Source organism: Hyperolius riggenbachi, chromosome 2 (assembly GCF_040937935.1).
Source record: "Hyperolius riggenbachi isolate aHypRig1 chromosome 2, aHypRig1.pri, whole genome shotgun sequence".
Lineage (NCBI taxonomy): Eukaryota > Metazoa > Chordata > Amphibia > Anura > Hyperoliidae > Hyperolius > Hyperolius riggenbachi.
The window spans coordinates 101,521,573-101,532,894 of NC_090647.1; the positions used below are offsets into that span (position 1 = coordinate 101,521,573).

Here is an 11,322-nt window from a genome sequence, read left to right on the forward strand (position 1 = left end):
GCCAGCCCTGTATCGCCAGTGATGCAGCTTATTTCCGTCTTGCCTCCCGCCCTGCCCATAGAAGCGAGGGGACTATCAACAAACCCTAAACAGGCCACAGACTCGATGACATTTCGACTCCGCGTCCATGATGACCCAGCAAAGCCCCAAACCAGCCCACGTATTCAAGCTGCACGGTAAAGGGCAGCGACTCCCGCAACCAAGGACACAGCCTGGCGGTCAGCCGTCTCCTCTCGTCATTCACATTAACCACAGCGATGGATAGGAAGCGGTTACGCTGAGAAAACCCCCAACGTATTATTCGCCAGGAGACACACAGCTTCCTTCCACCACCTCCGCTGCTCTGCTGCTGACGACTGAAATCACCAACGACGACGCCCGTTATAGACAAGAGAAATGCGCGCGCTCACATACACTCAGCCCCTCCTTATTAGACGAGGCGCGTACTCGAGCTTCTCCCCCTCTGCGCGCGCCCGCGGCCGGAAAGAGCCTCCTCCAGTCACCGCAGCCATTGCCCCCCCGCCAGCTGCGACATGGTTAAAAGCGCGCTCCGTAGCTACTGAATGGGGTCGCGCGCTCATGAATATGCTGATGAACGTCGATCCCGCGGCTCAATACAAGCCGCTCGAGTTTCGTCACGTGGGGGCGTGACGAGGCCCTACTAGGAACCCGGAGACCCCTCCCGCCCGCCTTAAAACCTGCGAGTGCGAAAGGAAGCGCTCAGTAGAGGGAGACAGAGGCTGCGAGAGGGGGAAGTAGTGCTGAACTCATTCAAACTTCTGTCACATCCACGGGGGGCATAAACAAGCCCGAGTAGCAGCCCTACAGCCCACAAACACCACAGTGAGCCACGGGGGTCTAAAAACAGATCATAACTAGGCCACCCCACCTTAAAAAGTGCTGCCCTTCCTGAGCAGCAGCCCGAGCTACTCGGAGGCCAGCAGCAGGCTGTCACACAAAGAGGAATGGGGCTGTGGAGGAGACACGCTGGCTCATGCTTCTAGCAGCTGCTCTCTTCCTGGTTGGCTAGAGGGCTCTGCCCATGTAGCAGCAGCACTATGCCCATTCTACTCTTCCTGCTAGATACGTCCGCCTCCATGAACCAGCGCAGCCACCTGGGCACTACCTACCTGGACATAGCTAAAGGCGCTGTAGAGACTTTTATGAAGGTATAGTAGTAGCAGCAGTCAGTGCAGAGCAGCAGCAGCTCACCCTGCTGGAGACCAGAGTGCAGCTACTTCCTCCCCCTGACACATAGGGGGAGAGTGGGGGGCTCTGTGCTGCTGCTGCACCCTGCTTGTCTGTGAGCACTGATCTCCCTGCCTGCACTGTGTACTCATCCCCCTTCTCTCTGTTTCCCAGCTCAGATCTCGGGACCCCGCCAGCAGAGGAGACAGGTACATGCTGGTCACTCTGGAGGAGCCTCCTTATGGGATCAAGGTAACAGATCGCCGCCAGGCCTCACCTACCCAGCACCCGGCACTAGCAGAGGCAGCAGCTCTGCACTGTCCCCCCACCACACACACATTCACACACACACACACAGGAGCTGACAGAAACATGGCCGACGTCCCCCGCTGCCCCCCCTCACCCAGGCTCAGCAGCAATGAACTGTGGGAGATGTGGATTCAAGTTAAAAGTGACATTCCCGAGGGGAGTTTGCATTGCACGGCCCAGGCCCTGGAGTACTGGAGCTGCCTGCCTCTCTGGATCCCTACATGATAGCTCAGCATACGCTTCAGCTTCTCATTGGCCCAGCTGCTTCCCTGTTCATCACTCCTTACATCATTCTCACACAAACAGCTGCCACTTCTATCCTTTTCATCATCACAATTTTTGTTCTCAGTATTTTTTTTATAATACAGTAGCTAACTTAGTAGGTGTTTACGTTGAAGTATTTTATGTTTGTCTGTATACAAAATATTTCTTCTAGTTTTAGAAGTCTCAGGAAAGTTAAAACATAAGTGTTTTTTTTGTTTGTTTGTTTTTTTTACAAGCTGTTAATATTCAATTGGCTGGAAATGTAAGGGAAAAGATCTCCATTTAGTACACTGGCAGGCAATGAAGAATAGTGGAATGGTGAAAGTCTAATATGCATGCACTCTTGCAATAATTCATCAGACAATTGTTTCAAGTGAAAGTTTTGAAAGGATCACGATGCAGAAAAGTTGCTTGGCTGCTTCTGTACTGTGGGGATGATTTGCAGGTTGCACATCTCTGCAGGAACAAAAGGGCTATAGCATTGCTAGTTAGTGATCCAGAAAGCATGATAGATCACAGAAATCAAATGACATCTGTGCTATTGTACCTGAGATGAGTGGGGTGAAGGATTTATACTTACGGGGGCTTCTTCCAGAAACTTGTAGTCCATAAGTTCTGCAGTGTCTGTCTGGTACCCTCCGTTCTCCCCTAGTCAGCCCCAGTAAAGTAGCCCCCAACTGGCTCAGTCTGGGGCTACTGCACATGTGCGGCCCTGGCCCCGCTCCTCTTTGGTCACGTTCCTGTGGCCAGGAGCATTCTGTGTCTGAGCAGTTACAAGGAAGGCTCCAGGCCACGTGAATAGAGATGGCCCGAACTGTTCGCAGTGAACAGGCCATGGTGAATGACCTCGGTCATTTCCGCATTCATCATACTACGCATTACTGTGCAGACACTTTCCTGGTGGCCAACAAGGAAGAAAGCTGGCACACCCAAAATCAATCTTTATTGGTTCCATGTAAAATTATGGCCAACATTTCGGAGCCACGTAGGACCCCTTTGTCAAGGCAAGGCAATATTTGCTCTGAGGCAAAGATCTGCCTGCTGCTGTGCAAAAGATTCTGCATAGGAAGTTGGGAGTCTGACTCCTCTAACATTTGCTGACAGCGATGTGCATTCAATGGGATCAGCAGCAGCCTTTCCCAGCGGCAGCGATGCGCTGCTGGGAGTGCTCCTGCAGCCGGGAGTGCTCTGCGTGACGTTGTGCGCATGTGCAGAGCACTCCTGGCTGCAGGCGCGCGATCAAGGATGCGTGGCTGCCGGTAATGCATAATATGATTCATGCGGAAATGACCCCAAGGATATTCCCCATGGCCTGTTCGTTGTGAACAGTTCGACATCACTACACATGATCGCTATGGAGGAGGTGCGCGGCTGCATATGCGCAGTAGTCTGTGTCTACTGAAGCTGACAGGGAGAGAATGGAGTGAACTGGGTTGGACTACAAGGGGCTGGAAGAAGCCCAAGGTAAGTATAAATCCTTTTGCTCCCCTCATGACAGGTTTACTTTAGGCCCCCCCCCCGCTCCCAAGGACAAATGATACTTATAGGCAGCAGTGTGTACATAGCTTTAGATAATAATTTATAAAGTCACATAATTTTATGGCTTAAAGGACAACTGATGTGAGGGATATGGAGGCTGCCATATTTTTTTTTCTTTTCAACCATACCAGTTGCCTGGCTGTCCTGCTGATCCTCTGCCTCTAATACTTTTAGCCATAGACCCTGAACAAGCATGCAGCAGACCAGTTCTGGTGGTATTGTCAGATCTTACAAGATTAGCTGCATGCTTGTTTCTGGTGTCATTCAGACACTACTGCAGCCACAGATCAGCAAGTTTGCCAGGCAACTGCTGTTGTTTAAAATGAAATGAATATGGCAGCCTCCAAATACTTCCTACTTCAGTTGTCCATTAACTGCTGCTGTTAATAAAAGCTAAGATGCATTCACTAGGGATATGGGATTCAAATAATTACACGTGGATTCAGCATTGGAAATGGACCAACCAAATCATGCGGAGGTCACATTTGATGTTTTAACACTGTCACCCGCATTCAAGTAATTTGACCATCTGGTCGAATACGCCTTCGACACTTGAAATGCTTTAGAAGCGCTCGTGTCCCCTGATGATGGGTGGCTCCATACTGCGCAATCGTGCATGTGCAATACAAAGCCGTCTGTCTTCAAAAGCATTTGGAGACACGCGTGCTTCCAAGGCCTTCTGAAGGTGGCAGTATCAAACAAGGTCAGCACTGGAACTAGGACACCTAGGGGACAGGGAAAGCTCTGTAGGATCCAGAGGTAGGTAAGTATCTGACTTTTTTTTGTCATTGATTTGCTTTACCGTCCTGCAGCAACAGTAGCTCTCAAAGAAAGTTAATTGGTTCTGCTGTATCTTTCTAGAGGCTAAAGTTTTTTAGCCAACCTGAGCAGGAACAATAATTTTGGCTGAGAAAATCTGGTATGTTGTGTATAGGTTTGCATGTATACAAACATCCAATATTGAATACATTTAATGGCTGAAGCAATTGCTTGTGGTTATTTTGACCATTAGCATGCTCATCAACCGTACAAACTTGCTCCCTCTTTGAGGCTATCTAAAGTATCCGACAGTATACACACTGTTTACTCTTGTGCATAAATGTGGTAAGATTGTACAATCATAAGTCCCACACACAGGTGACGCCTTAAAGCAGGCCATACACACATAAATTGTGCTTGAGTACTTGGTGTTTATGGTATGGAACCTGTTGTATGAGTAAAAAAAAAAAAAAAAAAAAAAAATAGGGGCCTTGTGTATTAAATGTAAGAAAGGAAAAAGAATCCTTAGTACATTAAAAGTTTGTAAAAGATGTAAAACACCAAGGTAAACATGCAGATATTGATTATAACGCAATGGCTATAAACTAGTGCGACTGCTGTCCAGTTGTGTATAAAGCCCTCAAGAGGACACGGTTATTCTATAAACCTAATAACTCCATGTGGGGCTAAAGAGTATTGTAGTGACAACAGAGTACAAGCAACACTTATGTCATACAAACAGATCTCTAAAGTATCCAGTATTCCAGCTACAAAAACAGTGATGCACTGAATCAGCGTTTCCTAGTACAGAAATGCTATTTTTGGTACATATAAAGGGTATAGGTACGTGTGCAAATGAAAATGTATAAAATATGAACTACAGGCCCAGGAGTTCCATGTAGGTGTTGATGGATAACAGTACTGCTGTATGTGAGACAGGCCAGGTATAACTGCAGGGGTCTATACAAAGACACAAGTATAGGATATATATCACCACAGCTTGACATTATTCCTGATGGTGAGGCCTGCTCAGGCTTCATCAGAAATTCAGTATAGAGTTTAAATGTTTGGTCAAGCAGGGCTGCTAAGTGATGAGTCTGAACATAATTACTTAAAGGACACTCGAGGTGAAAATTAATGAAATAAACAATTGTATTTTCCTCCTCCTCCTAAAAAATGAGTTTTTAAGATATTCCAGTTTTATATTTAAATCTACTTTTTAAGCTTTTTTTTTTTTTTGCGCTCAATGACACATTCATTGAAGTATGCCAGACCTAAAATATATGAACTATTGATGCTTTTTATCTTTCCTGCTCTCAGAAGCTATTTTCCGCTAGGAAAGTGTATTATAGTTTTAATTTCTTATCAGTGGGGGTCACACTGTTGTCTTACCCAGACAGGAACTGCCACTTACATACCTGATTAACACTTTCAGGCAGAGAAAGGAAAAAGGAACACAGCATAGTTGTGTGCCAAGCACTGCACACATACACATGTCCATCTCATCATGCCACGTGTCACCTCGGGTATCCTTTAAGTGAGAAAATGTATGTGCACACCAGCATACTATAAGCTGGATTATTTCTCACAGCAACATTAAAACAAAACTCGAGCTACCAACTTACTGAGGTAGGGAAAGTTTATATGCTTAAGTGATATGTCCATTTGGAACATTTTCCTCCCATCTTGGCATGGTGTCCGGCTCACCAAGAACAGGAAGTATGGAGGACCACCTCAATGGCCACACTGATGTCAATAAAACAGAGGTTCTGATGCTCGCCACATCATTCATACGTTACATCATTTTCTTGGCTTGTAAAACTGAAAGTTGAATTGTGAGCATTAATGTTCATGGACAAAAGTCTTTAAATCGTCAGATTAGATTACTTTTACCTTCTCTCCAGCTGCTATGTAAGAAAAGTAAAGTCAAACTTCAGTTGACTTGAGAAGTTATGTTGAGCACTTCATTGTTGATGGGGGATAAAAAGGTATCTTACTGAAATGGGAGGGAAAACCTCTCATGGGAAGAAGACAATTGAAACAGGGCAAACGTGCTAAAACAAAAGTAGCTGAGCGTACATGGCCATCCAGATTGTATTCACTCATGATGTGTACATGTGAGGCTGCCAGACAAATCCACAGACCAAAGCAATCGAGTTGCACACCAACAATGCTGACTGAGATTTTTTTTTTTTTAATATTTAAAGCATTATATATGAGCAACAAACCTAAGGCCCGGTTCACATTAGCGTTCGCTGTCTGGATTCGCCGGGCCGGATCTGGACCATATACTGTACAAACGGAACGGACGTTCGGCATAGCAATGCAAAGTCTATGCGACCGTACACACGCGTCCGTTCCGTACGGATCGGATCCGGACTCCAGACACTTTTCCAACATGCTCTATTTTTAAGGTCCGGATCATCCGGCCGACGCTCCCGGACCGTAGCCTGACTGCAACGTCCGGCAATAGAAACCAATGGGAAACGGAAAGCATAGAACACACTGGCTATAAAAACCGGACGTTCTACCCCACTTCCTATGCGTTTTCTAGCGGCCATTTTGGATGGGGACACATAGGCCGAGCATTTCTGGAGTGGAGCAGCAGTGACTTTGTGCTGGAGCTGTTTGGCAGTATGTTGGACATGGAGGTGAGGCCCTACACAGCGGAGGTCCTGATTCTACAGGTGCAGCTTCTGCTGACCTCCCAGACCCCAGTAATTTATATGGTGTGTTATCTCTTTAAAAAAACGGATCCGGATCGCCGTATTCATACCTGATTGAAAATGTATGCAAACATCCGGTCCGTTTTTTCCCAAAAACACAAGTGTGAACGGGGCCTAAGGGTTGGTTCAGACGGGCGCCTGCGGAGCGTTTACCGCCAGCGTTCGGGACTTAGAGTTAAACACTCCCATTCAAGGGAATGGATGCGTTTGTTCCAGGCTTTTACCAGCGTTTACGCGAACGCGGCGTTCGGGTCCCGATTTTTGCCTGTCGTTCAAGATGACCCTGGACGCTATATGTAGCGTCCTGGGGCAGTTAACCACCACAGGTAATATTCCCCAAGGGAGAGGAAAAATGCTGACCGCATCCGAAAGCTACGTGAAGGCTGCTGAAAGCCCAAATGCGCCGCCGCAACGCCACAGAAAGCCGGGCAGACGACCGTGTGAACCAGCTCTAACTTGTTTCACACTTTTCAGTGCTTACACATAGAGCAGGCCTTTATAAAGGAAAGCGAACCACTATTAGACCTGTACTTTGAGCTATCTGTCTATACTACTCACCGGCGGTTGGGTTTTATTTTATTTTTGGGGGGGAGGGGGGGTTTTTTTTTGTTTTTTTTTTTTCCCTCATCAAGACCTTCACTAAAGATGGCCCTTGATCACACTATCGTTTCACCTGTATCACCTTCTAATTACCCACCCTCTGGGTGCTGAGGCTACCAGCAGCAGTGTGGGTCTAGAGACAGAATGTACAGGGGTATTCAGGTACTCTGTGAATATACATTCAGGTGCCATGGAGAAGAGAATGCAATGAGGGCTAGTTTACTGCCCAGTGATAGGAAAATGCTAACATGCCACTGTCTTGTGTGATGTGTAGGTTGCCATTGCTGACCTCTGAAAATGCTACTTCATCTGCTTGTAATGCAGCACTTGTACTATAATGCTAGATTATTCACTAGGAACATCTGTAACTGTCAGCACACTGAACTTGCATGCACTGACTAGGCCAGGGGAATGATTTAGCAAGCATTAAAGGGACACTATCGATTTTTCAATTGATAGGAAATGTTTGGGAAGTGCTGCTAAAGTGTTGGTGTATACATCTGAATCCTTATCACTGTTTACTTGTTTACTCTTATTCAATTCCTTTTCACACTTTTCTGATGGCAGATTCAGCCACCAGGAATGATGCACCTGGCAGCAGTAAATATGCCACCACCTGTGACTAAATCAGGAAAGATTTAAAAATGGGACAACACTTGAATAATCTCTAAATTAGTATTGTAAAGGAACAATTTTTTTTTTTTCTTTTAACCATAGTTACTCTTTAAATGTTCCTCTTTTGTATGTCTGGTTGTAGAGCAGTCCATACCACCTCCAGGTGGCTGTGCCTGCTGGGAAAAACCAATACTGTTGTTGGACATTACACAGCCACCCAGTGGAATTCACATACTGCCATTATTGCCTGTATTGCATGGTTCATTGCTACTCTGTATGGTAAAGTTGCGTACACACATAAGTGATCTGTTACCTAGCAAGGATTGGGATGCGATTCCTCAGGCGACAGTTTGGGGAACTGGTCTTTGCAAAAACGTTTGCACGAGCCTCTCCAGTTACTGACCCTGCTCAGAGGAATATCAGTTGAATTTTTTTTTCCACATGCTCTTCCATTCCTTGATATTGGGGAGATAGTCTGTGCCTTTTTATCTCTGTGGAGGTGGCCACACACCATACAATTTAAAAAAAAAAAAAAATTGAAATGTTTCTGATTGTAAACATTAAAAAAAAAATCTGATCGCTGTATCAGACACCTGTGTTCAATATTTCTCCATAATCTACACTACTCAATCACTTTTCATAAAAATTGATGAAACAAATCCACCACTCCCAAACGGCTTATCGGGAACAAAGGGAAATCCAATCAGATTTCTTGCTCAAATAAAAAAAAAGTTTGATCTCTCGGGACTACCGATCGTTTTTATCAAATTGCTGTAAAATTGGATCATTTTATTGTATTGTGTGTGGCCCCCTTGAGAAGGATCCCTCTTAATCAAACATTTATTTTTCTTGTAGGATGGTTATCAACTTGTGACTGGTGCATCCGACAGCTACCTAATGTTTACCAGCTATATCCTCTAAACTTAAATCTAGCAATCCATTCAGCAGAGCCACAGGCATCTGTCTAGGGCAATTGCTAAAGACCTTTAACAAAAGGAATATACAAACAGCACCTGCATTAACTGTTATCCTAGTGCAACAGTAGCTGATCTCATCTTCCTCCCTAGTATGCCATGTCCCAGACTAATGACATCACTAAGTGCTTTGGTAAGGAGTATCTGGGCATCTGGGATAGAGCAAGAGAATTAAGTGTAGTCACGGGAACAACTTCATATTTAGTGGTTACGTATTTTAGCAAAGCAGCCCTGGTAAATTAGTGGGCATGCAGGAGGAATTTGGGCGCTTGCCACCTTATGAATTTGGTTTGAATCCCTGGAAATGGAACCTGGTGACCCTGTGCTAGATTTCCTTTTAAATGCTGATGGCTTGCATCTTGTGCCTCTAAATGTGGGAAATACACGGGTCGATTCTGAGCTGATAAGATGGTTGCATAGATAATTTCCAACATGTTCGATCGTTTTGCCACTCGATTTGTCATTGACGTGAATTGAAAAAAGATGAGAATCAAGCGGGCAAAATGATTGGGCGCATAATCGAGCGCCAGAATCGACCCGTGTATACCCAGCATAATACGTAAATACATGGGCCCAGCAGAAGGGTGTGCATCAGTGGCTAAGTCAGTCTGTTGGCTGCATGCTCTTGTTTTAGGTCTGATGGGTACTGAAGTCTGTGTATTACAGTAAAGCAGAATTGTTAAAGAGAATGGGAACTGCATTTAAAAAAAAAAATGAAGCAAATACTTAAGGGCGACAGAAGGCTCTGGGTCGTATAGAGCCTTCCGTCTCCTCTCTCGGTGCTCTCTATCCTGTGCTGGCTCCCCCCCTCCCCGTTTCAATCCCCCACCGAAAGGGTATTGGAAGTCTTCGGGAGCCGTGTCCTCCCGAAGGCGTGCGTGCGGCTCCATACTGCACAGGCGTGAGCGTGCAAGAGAGCGTGCTTGCGCAGGTGCAGTACAGGGCCGTCCTTCTTCAGGAGCACTCGGGCTCCCTGAAGACTTCTGAAGCCTCCATCAGCCGGGTAAAGCAGTATTTGACTAAATTAGTCAAATACTGCTACCGGGCAAGCCAGCACTGGAACGAGGGGACCAGGAGAGGAGCCGAAAGGTTCTATAGGACCCAGAGCCTTCCCTCTCCTTGGGTAAGTATCTGTCTCATTTTTTTTTTTTAAATGCGGTTCCCATTCACTTTAATAAAAAAAAAACTCAATTCATTCGCCTGTTAGCAGAGTCTGAAACTGCCCCCCCCCCCCCACCTTGGGAGAAACTGCCATGGTGGTCTTGCCCCAAGCCTTGCTGAACCAACCCCCAGTTCAGTGGCTGCAGCCACAGAAACATAGAGGGGGGGGGGGGGGGGGCAACGCTTCAAACTCCTGGCTAGTTATAGGCTAGTGGGTGAGTTAAATTATATTGCTGATTCTGCATTAGATGTTCACGCTACAGGTGCTCTTTAACTGTCCCTTTTTTTTGCTGGTAAACGCTGTGATCATTGGAGTGGATTCTGCAGTCTCGAGTGACATGCTGTTCTGCATACATCATTGAAGACTTCTGAACAAACTCGGTTTGAGTACAGTTTATTACCGTAGGGCTGTTTAGCTGCAGTCATCTCATCATGCATGCACTGAACAGTCAGCATACTAAATTCATAAACCAATTTTAAAATCTTTCACGGCCTCCACAAAGTGGAAAATAACTCCGTTCACTGTCTATTACATATCTGGTTAGCTAAATGGTGGCCAACAGTATTTTTTTTAGCTATTTTTCCACATTGCAAATAATTGATCACTGGGTCTCTAAGAAAGGATCCAGTGGGCAAAAAAAATAATTTAATTTATTCCATTGTAGAAATTGGTGAAATTTTCATTGCTCAAACCTGTGCTGGTTTTGTACTTGGATTTGCACATAGTAAAATGTTGTTGCCCAATATGCTTATAATAATGTATTGTGTGGTCATCTCGTGAGTATGAAGTGTATTTGGTTCTCTTTATCTTTACAGGCTGGTTGGAAAGAAAATCATGCTACCTTTATGAATGAGTTGAAAAATCTTCAAGCTGTTGGACTCACCACCCTTGGCCAAGCCCTAAGGACAGCCTTTGACTTGTTAAATTTAAATAGATTAGTAACGGGCATAGACAACTATGGACAGGTAGGTTGAAATGCTGGGGAAGCACTTTATCCAGCTGAATCAGGATGGTGTGTGTGACCGCTGCTCAAACTCCTCCAGGATGGTGTGTATGTGTGTGTTTAGGACCACAGTGGCTGCACTGCCAGTGTATGGTGGACAGCCCTTCTGCCTATACCTATATATGATAAATCACTGTCACTGGTTCAAACCTGCTAAACTGACAGACTTCTTAAAAGTGCACC

At 45.5% G+C, this 11,322-nt stretch overlaps 1 protein-coding gene across 1 annotated transcript; it reads left to right on the forward strand.

The window, feature by feature from the left end:
- The first annotated feature begins 249 nt into the window (after positions 1–249).
- Positions 250–11,110, forward strand: LOC137543992 (integrator complex subunit 6-A-like). The gene is made up of 3 exons (XM_068265050.1): positions 250–1,169; positions 1,363–1,440; positions 10,952–11,110. The coding sequence occupies exons 1-3, from the start codon at positions 1,059–1,061 to the stop codon at positions 11,108–11,110; spliced, it is 348 nt and encodes a 115-aa protein (XP_068121151.1). The 5' UTR covers positions 250–1,058.
- The last annotated feature ends 212 nt before the right edge of the window (positions 11,111–11,322 follow it).